The sequence below is a fragment of the Lytechinus pictus genome, chromosome 5 (assembly GCF_037042905.1).
Source record: "Lytechinus pictus isolate F3 Inbred chromosome 5, Lp3.0, whole genome shotgun sequence".
NCBI classification, from domain to species: domain Eukaryota; kingdom Metazoa; phylum Echinodermata; class Echinoidea; order Temnopleuroida; family Toxopneustidae; genus Lytechinus; species Lytechinus pictus.
In genome coordinates this window covers 36779417-36792452 of record NC_087249.1, presented here as the reverse complement: position 1 = coordinate 36792452, position 13036 = coordinate 36779417, and the positions used below count along the sequence as shown (strand labels likewise).

The window sequence follows — 13036 nt, the reverse complement described above, 5'->3', positions numbered from 1 at the left end:
TTCAGAGTATAGTCACCACCAGACTTATGGATTATTTGTCATCATCAACTTATTTATAATCTGTAATAAATGTATATATAAACTGTACATCCTGCATTGCGTTTTCTTCATTTAAGACTGATTGAAAGTTAAAGTGCAATAGATTCCAACGATAACATAACAATATACAGCTGATATTGGGTTAACGAGGTGCAACCATCTTTCCAAATAATTATCTTTTCTTGCAGTTCTTGCAGATAAGAATGTATTCAGTGAGATCGCCAATATGAGCAGATTGAAGGCCCAGGTCTCTCTCGATGCTAATAAATTGTAAGTAAAAAATGTTTTGTAAGATGGTTGATTCAGGTAGTATCACCAGTGTGTTGGCTCGGTGGTAGAGCGTCTGTCTCACAACCGGGAGGTCGAAAGTTCAAGCCCCTTAAGCCCTAGTTGTGTAAGACCAAAAGACGTTAAAAGATGGAAGTTGCTGCTATCTTATTTGACGTTCAATAAATTAAAGGTCGAGTCCACCCCAGAAAATTTTTATTTGGATAAATAGAGAAAAATCAAATGAGAATAATGCTGAAAATTTGATCAAATTTGGATGTACAAATAAGAAAGTTATGACAGTTTAAAGTTTTGCTTATTATTCACAAAACAGTAATATATGCACAACTCAGTGACATGCAATGAGAGAGTTAGTAATGTCCATCACTCACTATTTTTTTTGTTATTTATTGTTTGAATTATACAATTTTTTAATTTTCACCAATTTGACAGTAAGGACCAAATTAATTGAACGATAACATGTCATTACGTCTTACCCCCGTTTGAAAAAGGACCGCAGATCAGATGGCAAACTGCGGTATTTCACCCCATTTTGCATTTGAAAATCTAAAACATCATTTCCAAGCCCTGGGGGTCGTTTCATAAAGCTGTTCGTAAGTTAAGAGCGACTTTAACAACGACTGGTGATCATCGCCAATGGTTTGTACCATTTACCGCAAGACATGATCACCATGCAGTCGCTCTTAACTTACGAACAGCTTTATGAAACACCCGCCTGATCAACCCCGCTTGGCCAGGTAATCCCCACAGGCCAGATTATGAGCATTGAGCCAAGGACGAAATGATAAACAACAGCTGTGTATTACGTAAGTCTTCTCTGCCTGTAGAAGGACCTTCGGAATTAAATTATTGTATTCGATATTTAATCACGTTTTCAAAGGCATATTGTATTCAGAAATTCAATGCTAGCCCATTTTCAATTTCGAACGAAGAAAATCAACTTTGAAATAAGGAAAGTAAGAGAATAAAAAATGGCGACATGTTTTCCCGGACCGCACTCGGGCTGTTGTGTTATCTTCGGACCGAGGTCAAGAAACAGGTGTTTTGATAATTACATTGCATGCCTGGCGGCAGTATGGTTTTCGTATTCGGAGAAGAGAATTCATTGAGAAAAAATGGGGGTATAGTGTTATCAAATGGAGGTATTTCGTCATGTTATAACAATAGTAATGCCACATGTGCAGGGAGGAATAAAACTTTTTTTCACAGGACAACAAGGAGAAAATTATAATATTTCATAATAAAATACAAAAGAAATAGTGAGTGATGTGTCATCAGTCCCCTTATTTGCATACCGACCAGGTGGGTGTTTCATAAAGCTGCTCTTAAAGCTACGCACAACTTTGCAAACGACTAGAACATGTTCTTTTGTCCTAAATGAATGACATAGGGATTTTTCATTTAGCACAAGAAGGGGTCACCAGTCCAGCGTAAAGTCATTCGTATCTTACGAACAGCTTTATGAAACACTCCCCAGGATGTGCATAGAACTGTTTTGTGAAATTAAGCGAAACTTTAAAATGTCGTAACTTTTTCTATCCGATTTTGATGAAATTTTCAGTGTTATGCTGGTTGGGTTTTTCTCTTTTTGTCTCCCCCATCAGAGGTGAAGGTGAGACTTAGGGATCCAAATGTCGTCCGTCTGTCACAAACCTTATGACGCATAACTCCACAACCGTAAGTCGCTTTTCAACCAAACTTGGATGGTAGATGGACTTATAGTCCAGTCAATCTAGCCAGAATAGGGGGGTAACCCACCACTAATTGCAACACTGGATATTCCACTGCAGTGCTTTCCAGGAAGGTCCCCTTAACAACATACTAAAAGTCCCCAAAAATCCAAGCAGTGGAAATTTATGAAATTTGCATATTATGCAAATTAGCCATAAAAAGTAAGAAAAATAAGGGAAATAGTCCAAAGATTACAAATTCAGTGTCCAAAACAATTTTATTTGAATGAAAGTTCATGATAAATAACTTAATTCAATGTTTTCAATCAAAAGTGCAAAAAATTCTACCTCATTAGCATAATATGCAAATAAGCATCCTTATATGGAAAAAATCCCAAAATATTGGATTTTTCTCATATAGACTGCTTGAAAACATTTAATTAATGTTGACATTTACATGCTACTATCACTAAGCATGAGAATCCATCCCAATTCCTGAACATTAATTTGCATATTATGCAAATTAGCCATTAAAAAATTGAAAAAATGTCCACCGCAAGTAATTTGAACAAAAGTTCATGATGAATGAATTTAAGTTCAATGTTTTTATTTTTAAAAATCTAGCAAATCTGACTCAGCATAGTATGCAGATAAGTGGAAAATGTCAAATTTTTATTTTCTCACATTGATTGCAGTGAAAACATTTCAATTCAAATTAATATACTGCTTTCACTAAGCATGCAAATTTATCCTTATATAATTTATATATATTGAAGGAAAAATACTGAAAATGTGTTCTTTGCTTCCTAAAGCCATGTTGTTAGTCTGAGAAGATGATGAGATTGGCAAGAACAAAGCACAGTATTTGAATTGGTGTGTAGTTTGTAAGAGTTGACAACCCTTTCTTGTATGGATGGGAACAACAAAGACTTTATTGAAATTTCACCGTTTAAAGAGGGAGGCCAGGAAAAACAAATTTATGGCAGGTAAGATCTGATGAGTAGTCTCATTAAGAAGTGTAGCAGAGATTCTATCTGGCCTAGTAGCTTCATGCAGGTTGTTTTCAATTTCTTCAGTAGTTTGGCTACACATGCTTGACAAAACATTATGTTATCTGGTCATGTCTGGGTCAGGACTGGGTCCCAGGACCCAGAGCAGCTAGCGTCATCACCAACATGATCAGTGGTAAATACTGAGACAAAAAGTCTCTTGCCTTCCTTTAATAATGCTATTCCAATGTAGTCATAGCACATGATATCAAGGGCTCCCAACATGCTAATTGTTACAGCCTGGATCATTGTCAATCCAGTCAGCAAATTATGTATTATAAGCTTGTCTGCAAACGCTTTTATGGTCCTCTTCAATGCATTGTAGCAATTCTGAGCTTTACCTTACTGATGCTTTTGGAGCTCTAAGATGCGCAAGCTTTCCTAGCCTTCCTATAAAACTCTTTGTCTTCTTCCGACACAACTTATGTCAAGTGTCTCATTGAGGCAACTTGTGTCGGAAGAAGACATGGCTAACGGTTTGGTTCTTGTCAAAGTCCTCTTGATTGGCATTCAATCTCCTATGCTCGACTTGTCAGTTTCAGAACAGAGAGTTGTATGATTGTCCAAAGTACATCTGCATGACACTATCGAAGTCAGCATTCCTCCAGAAGAACATCCTTAGGCTTAGTCGTACCATAATTACTGAAAGGTTTATTCCTCTGTATACCCTCACAGTATACCCATGAGTAACACATTGTGGTAAATAAATCCTGCAATGGGTACACACTGTTTAATCAATGTTGGATAGTATTTGATGGTGATCCATTATATTGTGTCCTCCTGTTGGAAAGGCAATAATCTGGCTTAGTCCTTCATCTGTTAAAGTCTACTTGGTTGTTCATTGTCTCACTGAGGAATTTCTATTTGCCATAAATATCAAGAAATTTGTATTATTTGCATACGAGTTTCTTTAATAGCTACAATATTTGGAGATAGTTGTCATCCTTAGGAGATTTATCAAAGAGGAAAGAACAGAAAATGGATGCTTCATCCTGAAGCAGCAACTGGATTAAGCAAGCAGGTCTAATCACGATTCCTGTTTCTGAGAAAGATGTCTACGTACACTTTAAGCCATTTCATGACTTTATGAATGGCTTTAATGTCGCTCGTATGGGCAAATGCTCATTGGTACTCTTATTAACAATGCCCAGATATCTCGTGATCCAAGCAAGTACTCATATTCACCACCAAGACAAGTGGTGTGCTACAAGGGCCAAATGTTCGAAGCTAACAGCCATTTATTTGTACTGATTTGTACTGGGTGTGACATCTTGTGCTGATCACTTGACAATCTAGGAGCTTGCTAGCGTGAACTATACTAGACTCTACCAAGTCCAGAGGAGAGCAAGACTTGGATGGAAATATGAAGCATTCAAGCAGTGGGACTCATGTAAAACTGACTCATCCTTGCACAATATGAGTGGAGTAACTGCCCTGGGGGTAACTGCTCCCAAAAAAATTCAATATCAACCAAGCAAGAAGTGTAGGGATGGTCATCATGGTTACACATAATCTACATGGAATTTTAGAGGAAAGTATCACAAGTTTTCTTGAATATTTATAACATGGCGGATGCTTATTTCATAATATGTAAATTACACTTCAGATATTAAGCTGATTAGTAATATATTGGGCATTCTTAGTGATCACATCATATTGATCTAGACTGAAATGCTTTCATAACTGTTTGTGTGGGTAAAATCAAAATTTCTGGATTTTTTTTCATATAAGGATGCTCATATATATATGCAAATGAGGTAGATTTTTTACGATTTGTTTTTATTGAAAGAATAAATAATTTTGTAAAACTTTTCATGAGCTTCCTTTCAATTAATGATGTTTTCTGCACTTGATTTCCAATATTTGGACTATTTTCCTATTTTGCAACTTATGGCTAATTTGCATAAAATGCAAATTTTGTGATTTTCCTATGCTTGTCTATTTTAGGACTTTTGATATGGTGTTTAGGAAAACCTAAAAGGCATTGTCATATTCCAATTTCAATAGACAATCTACTTGCAATTTTTGAGGAATGTATCACCAGTGTGTTTTCTTTAATATTTATAGCATGTTAGATACTTTTTTGCATAATATGCAAATTACACTACAGACACTAAGCTTAATATAAATGTATTCACCGTCCTTAGTGATAGCAGCATGTAAATTTCAACAATAATGACATTTTCAAGCAGTCAATGTCAGAAAAATCACAATATCTTGCGATTTTTTCCGTATAAGGATGCTTATTTGCATATTATGCAAATGAGGTAGATTTGTTTGTACTTTTGATTAAAAACATTGAATACAGTTATTTATCATGAATTTTCGCTCAAATAAAATAGTTTATGACACTTTGTAATTTTTGGACGATTTTCCTTATTTTTCTAACTTTTTATGGCTAATTTGCATAATATGCAAATTTCATAAATTTCCACTGCTTGGATTTTTTGGGACTTTTAGTATGTTGTAAAGGGGACCTTCCTGGAAAGCATTGCAGTGGAATATCCAGTGATGCAATTAGTGGTGGCTCAAACCCTATATTGACTGGACTATTGGGGGACCTGCATATTATGCTGCAGTCGGAGGTCATATGGTAAGGTCAAAGGTCATTTTCAGGTCAACGTTAAAGTTTACATGCAAGACTCTCTTATGACACCTAACTCCGCAACCGTAAGTCACTTTTCAACCTAACTTGGATGGTAGATGGACTTGGGGGACCTGCATGTTACGCTGCAGTTGGAGGTCACATGGTAAGGTCAAAGGTCATTTTCAGGTCAATGTTAAAGTTTACATGCAAGACTCTTATGACACCTAACTCCGCAACCGTAAGTCACTTTTAAACCAAACTTTGATGGTAGATGGACTTGGGGGTTCTGCATGTTATGCTGCAGTTGGAGGTCACATGGTAAGGTCAAAGGTCATTTTCAGGTCAACGTTAAAGTTTACATGCAAGATTCTCTTATGACACCTAACTCCGCAACCGTAAGTCACTTTTCAACCAAACTTGGATGGTAGATGGACTTAGGGGACCTGCATGTAATGCTGCTGTCCGAGGTCACATGGTAAGGTCAAAGGTCATTTTCAGGTCAACATTAAAGTTTGCATGCAAGGCTCTTATGACACCTAACTCCGCAACCGTAAGTCACTTTTCAACCAAATTTGATGGTAGATGGACCAGTCAGACGGCAGGTCCCAAGAAAGTGGTTTCTTTCATCCAAGTGATATTCATGACTTGAGATGTTTTGCATATTTAATGAGCTTGATGCGGACCGAAACACCTCTTTTCATTCGGTCATGGCTGCTCTAATTGTGCATCGAATTTCATGAATTTAATATCATTGTAAAGAAGAAGAATCATTGTTTCAGGTCATGTGTTTGAATTTATTTCAAGATTTTGTAATATAGGTTAAAATTTTGATCTAAAATATGCTACAAAATAATTATTTTCACCTGACAAAAGCTGCTATTTTCACACTTTATTTTTGTTTGAGCCCAAATGATTTTTAGATCATGATAAAGCTGAATATGTATGCTTAAAAATGATATAGGTTTCAAAATAAGAATTGGTTTAATCCGGTCAAGATCACACTTTTCCTTTGCCAAGTACATAAAGTAGCTTGAAAACAAGAATACTGTACTCTGATTGGTCAAAGAGACCACACACTGGCAAATTCCAACGGTTCCAGTGCCTGGGTTCATGGGAAGGACACACTTCCCATGTGGTAATTTCCTCAAATACCCCGCGCCTGTTGTTCTGTGAACCTTATCCCGGGGGGGGCCACTTACATTGACGAGTGGATACCATGCGCGACCAAAAAAACACGTAAAAAGGATGTCTTTTTCACGATAGGGCACGTTACGTACGTAACGTGATAAGGGTGTCAAAAACACAAAAATAATGAAAAAAGGGTATCTATTTCGCTAGGACAATTACGTGTTTAGGGTCGAATTTGCGGGGATGATAAAACAAAATTAAAATGTTTTATAAAGGATGTCCTTTTTTGCCCCAACACTTCGTGTTTAGAGTCCAATTTGCGCGAGGTGTAGAAGGTGGGTTCGTACTAAACCAAACAAGGTAAAGCCGACGACCGAAGGACCCGTAACAATAAAACATTCCTGTACTTGTTTAGGGGTTCATTTCAGGGAATATTTGCCAACAGTATCGTTTTCTTTCCAATACTTGTTAAGGGTAGGGTTTCACACGCCAATACTTGTTAAGGGGTGCATTTTCAGAATATGGAAATTACGTGTTTAGGGTGCTTTTCGAGACCCCATGTTCGCGCATGGTATCCACTCGTGAATGGAAGTGGCCCCCCCGGGCCCGTGACATAACAATAAAATATCGCTGTACTTGTTTAGGGGTTCATTTCAGGGAATACTTGCCAAGAGTATCGTTTGTTTCCAATACTTGTTAAGGGGTGCATTTTCAGAATATGGAAAATACATCGCTGTACTTGTTTAGGGGCTCAATTCTGGGAATTCTTGCCAATAGTATTTGTTTCCAATACTTGTTAAGGGTAGGGTTTGACACGCCAATACTTGTTAAGGGGTGCATTTTCAGAATATGGAAAATACGTGTTTAGGGTGCTTTTCAAGACCCCGTGGTCGCGCATGGTATCCACTCGTCAATGGAAGTGGCCCCCCCGGGACCTTATCCAGCCAATCAGAACTCTGGATTTCATGCAAGTACAAAATTTCAGAAATCTCGTCTTGTACCTTGGTGGGAAAAGTGTGATCTTGACCCGATTAAAAGGTGCCGCATATTAAGAGTGGCATTGTGAGAAAGTACAGAAGTTCAGCTTTATGGTGATATAGATATCATTGAGGCTCAAAATAAATGTTTTGCACAATTTGCAAAAGAAAACAGAGGAAGAAAATTCAGTTTTCAGGCACATTTTCAGGCCAGAAATTTACTTATTCAACAAAATATTGAATACAAAATAAATGACCAATATGAAAGAGTAACATTTACTCTATCTGATGACGCAATAATATTTCATTTAACTTGAGGTTAAAACAGGTAAATTCTTAGAGAAGAAAATCTCACGAATCACGAGATTTTGCAAGGAGGAATATTCAGCCACGAGATGATTTGGATGAATCTGGTCTTTTTGCTCATTAGCATAGGGACCTGCGGTCTGACTGGGACTTGGAGGACCTGCATGTTATGCTGCAGTCCGAGGTCACATGTTAAGGTCAAAGGTCATTTCAGGTCAACATTAAAGTTTACGTGCAAGGCTCTTATGACACCTAACTCCGCAACCGTAAGTCACTTTTCAACCAAACTTGATGGTAGATGGACTTGGGGGACCTGCATGTTATGCTGCAGTCCGAGGTCACATGGTAAGGTCAAAGGTCATTTTCAGGTCAACATTAAAGTTTACGTGCAAGGCTCTTATGACAAGTGTTATTCCCATCCCAGTCATTTCACAATGAAGTTTCGATACAATTCTATTGTGTGCCCTCGCAAATCACGATATTTCTGGTTATTTTCATAAGTGGGCGAGACACAAAATCGCTTTTGCCTTGTTATTCAAATCTACTTTTTTTGGGGGGTGGACTTGTCCTTTAAAGGATAGGACAAAGTTGATATGGCACTGCTCAGTGGCTCCTGGGCCCACTATCATTTCATTTCATTTATTGTGTAAAAATAATACAAATGTATATTTACAATGTGTACAATTAAATCAAGCATTGATACAAAAGGTGTGGGCCCCTTAAAGAGCTAAGAGCTTATCACCAGGGGCCCAAGCATGGCATAAAATATGTATAAATTAAGATCGGGCAAAATAAATTTCCATATGATTATTATTTAGATGTCTTTTTTGAACAACAGAATATGGATTGTACCTGTATTTAATTGAATACATTGATGAAAGTGATGGTACAGTGAATAAGATTTCCCTCCTTTGTTGTTAAAAGTCAGCACTGCTGCTATATTGTATCATGTAATGCAGGCAAGACTGCCAGAGTCGTTTGCCTACTTCCTTGTTTAACACACAAGCATGTTTAAGCTTATTACTAGAATGCCAAGAAAAGTTGAAATTCCCACCTAAAAAATATATATTGAAGAAAAACGAAAGTATGTGATGCAATGGAGCAATGTCATCCTCCTTAAAAAGGTTCTGTCCCGAATCCTCTTTGTATATATCGCCTTCATACATGTAGCTTAGCAAGACTCTAAGAGCCGCTCTTCTGACGGCGGTGATGCTTTTAATATCTTCTTATATTCATACTTTTGTCAGTCTGAATATTCTTGCCATACGTCGTCACATAGTTGCTGATATCAGAGAAGATCATTCTGATTCTGAGGACAGCCATCATCTTATCTCATCACCAAGACCTGCACCAAAAATCGCTAAGGAAGAGAATGTTCCACTCTCTTATCAAAAACTGGTGAGTATACATTTGTATTTGCGTTTATTTATTCTCCAAAATTCGCAATATAAAACATAAGTGTACATAGGAACATAATAGAAGCAAGATATAAAATATCAAGAAAAAACATATACACACAAAAAAAAACAATGCCAAAAGAGACATTAGGATAGTGAAATCGGAAGGACACCCAGTTCAGCTCTGCCCATAGACAGTACTTTTCTTCCATTGGGTCCAAGGATTACTGTATATCACAAATTGATATAAGAAAAGTTTTACAAAGATTTCTTGGAACAAAAGGGGAAAATAAGGGATATGGGGAGGAAATCTGGTATCAAATTCAAAATACTTGATATATCAGGGTGGAAGGCATTGAGCCTATGTTAAGAAGACCTTGAGACTACAAGAGACCTTCGGATTTGAAGGGAGGTTATTAAACTGAGAAGAACCTGTTCACGAGGATGAATGTTTACAATAATTTGTTTTAGGTTTTGCTAAGGGATTGCAAACTTATTATTTTTTTCGTCCTGACGCTGCGGGTCGACGTGTTGCGGGAGGGACGATCCAGATTTTTTCCTGTTCAGAAGTTGATGAGGAAAAAATAAATATATCGCGTCCCGCCGCGGTTGGGGCGATTAACGGCCTGCCGCGGTTGGGACGATACTCGCGAGCTGGCCGGTCCCTCGTCTGATTTGAGCTCACATGAAAGCAATGCCAAACCACACTCAGTCTTGCCCCTGCCCCTGTGTAAAAGATGGTATCAGAAAAATTATTTTTCGATCTCTAATATTGATCGAACAACACCCTGACCTACAAAAATCCGCAGACTATCAAATTAAAATACGATAACATCGCTTTACATTTAAAATTGAGGTTAGAATCGCCCGATATTTTCCACTCGAAATACGTCTTGAAACCTGCCTGATAGCACGGTGCGCGCTGCCATTTTGGAAGCGAAGAAACTACAACACTGTACGTACTGCTTGGAGCAGTTTGCTCCTTTACAAATTCAGACACAAGTTTTCGACTTCGACCACGGAAAAACTATTGGATGGTATAATACCACATGGTCTACTTTAATATCAGTTCGTCCAACCTTACATAGATCTAGTCTAAACTAATTTTGTCTACAACCAGTTCGTCTAAAGGTATATCCAATTCGTCTAATTCTCACTTGGTCTAATAACCAATTCGTCTAATTTCCACTTGGGCTAATCAAATTCGTCTAATGAGCATCTGGCTGAAAGCCATTTAGTCTAATTTTCAGTTGGTCTAACACCACTTGGTCTAATTTCCACTTCGGCTAATGTTCACCTGGTCTAATTGTCATATATGGTATAATGACCGTTTGGTCTAATTTCCACTTGGTCTAATATTCAATTGGTCTAATGACCACAATAATCAATTGGTCTAATTTACACTTGGTCTAATAGTCAGTCTAATGACCACTTGGTCTAATGCCCAGTTGGGAAAATCGTCACTTGGTCTTATTTTCATTAGGTCTAATTGCCATTTCGTCTCATGTATTTAATTGTCACTTGGTCTAATTGCATTTGGTCTTATACCAGTTTGTCTAAATAGTCGGTTGGTCTAATACTAGTTGGTCTAATACCAGTTGGTCCAATCCTCACTTGGTCCATTATTCATTTGTCTATATTGCATGGTCTAATGTGCAGTTGGTCTAATCCTCACTTGTATACCGACAAGTAGGTGTAGCCCGAATGTTGTTAGCCCATCTGATGATTAGACCAAGTGATATTTGACCAAATGTCAGTAAACCCTTCTACTTTGGATTGTTGGATTACTTTCGCTCCTAAATTATGTCTCAAAATTTTATTGTGAGATCATGATTCGTTGAGATTTTTTTACTGTGAATATTAGAATGAATATACAATTTTGTATGTTGACCCTGTAGGCCTATACCACCACCCCCAAGAAAAAAACCCTCCGTACAGCCGACGGTAAGGGGACTTAAAATTTGTTCATTCTGGTAATTTAAGGGGTCAAGCAAGATGAATGCGAAGAGAGTGAGAATAAATGTGGCTTCACTTTTGGTAGAGAGGAATGGATCTTGCTTCCCAATTCTCCGGGGGGCCACTTCCATTCACGAGTGGATACCATGCGCGACCATGGGGTCTCGAAAAGCACCCTAAACACGTATTTTCCATATACTGAAAATGCACCCCGTAACAAGTATTTGTGTGTAAAACACTACCCTTAACAAGTATTGGAATCAAAACGATACTCTTGGCAAGTATTCCCTGAAATGAACCCCTAAACAAGTACAACCATATTTTATTGTTATGTCACGGGTCCTTCGGTCGTCGGTTTTACCTTTACACAAGGTTTAGTACGACCCCACCTTCCACACCTCGCGCAAATCGGACTCTAAACACGTAGTGCTGGGGCAAAAAGGACATCCTTTATAAAACATTTTAATTTTGTTTTATCATCCCCACAAATTTGACCCTAAGCACGTAAGTTTCCTGTAGCGAAATATATACCCTTTTTTCATTATTTTTGTGTTTTTGACACCCTCATCACGTTACGTCCCTATCTTGAAAAAGACATCCTTTTTACGTGTTTTTTGGGTCGCGCATGGTATCCACTCGTCAATGTAAGTGGCCCCTCCGGGCCAATTCTACAGTTTGCATGTCACGTTTACTACATCCCCATCCTGATCTGACTGGCCCTCATTGCGAGCCCGCCCATTTTTTTGTGGGGGGGATGGTTTCCTGTCCATGCTAACACACCCCCATCCTGATCTGACTGGCCCTCACCCGCTTTGGAGGGTCCCCGGGAGGGTCCCATTTTAAATAGTCAAACCAGTTGGGACGGATCGAATAAAGTCTGTTCATAAGAAACAGTCTGTACATCATTTATATTTTAGTCATGCTTAATATTATCGTAACGAATCTATGTGGATTAGGCCTACAAATGACTTTTCTGTCTTTTTGGTTTTCTCTGTATTGTTATCAAATACGTACCGATTGTATCTCCACATTGCTCTTTATGCTCAATTTCCTACCACTCTTTGTTTTATGTAGAAAATACGGTGATCAGCCTCGACTGGTCTTTGGCCCCTGTTGATTTCTCACATCCACTGCATTAATTCTGTGTGTTCATTTATCATTAATAGGACCATTATGTTTCAGTATGTGCACTTTATACATTTGGACACTTTTGCCTCTTTTAATGCATGTGAAGAAAATTGATTTTGAGTTTGAATTTGAATTGATCGTTTATTAAATCAGGAATGTTGCATGAACATCAGCCATCTGCATTTTAACCTTTTAAAGGTCAAGTCCACCCCAGAAAAACGTTGATTTGAATAAATGGAGAAAAATCAAATTAGCATAATGCTGAAAATTTCATCAAAACCGGATGTAAAATAAGAAAGTTGTAATTTTAAACTTTCGCTTATTTATCACAAAATATATGCACAACTCAGTGAGTCATGCAAATGAGACAGTCGATGCTGTCCCTCACTATTTCTTTTGCTTTTTATTGTCTAAATAATTATTTCATTTTTGTCTCGCCTGCGTAGCGGAGCGAGACATAGGTATCACTATTTCCGGCGTCGTCGTCAACAATTGTGTTGTACACCCAATA

General features: G+C 37.8%; 1 protein-coding gene across 1 annotated transcript in view; it reads left to right on the top strand.

Annotated features, from left to right (window-relative positions):
* The window catches only part of LOC129262032 (uncharacterized), a 55164-nt gene extending 43807 nt beyond the window's left edge, over positions 1-11357 (top strand). Inside the window, exons 8-9 of the mRNA XM_054900068.2 lie at positions 228-309; positions 9292-11357. Coding sequence (XP_054756043.1) covers positions 228-309; positions 9292-9502 — 293 coding nt within the window. The 3' untranslated portion in view covers positions 9503-11357. The remainder of the gene's footprint in view (positions 1-227; positions 310-9291) is intronic.
* Positions 11358-13036: the final 1679 nt, after the last annotated feature.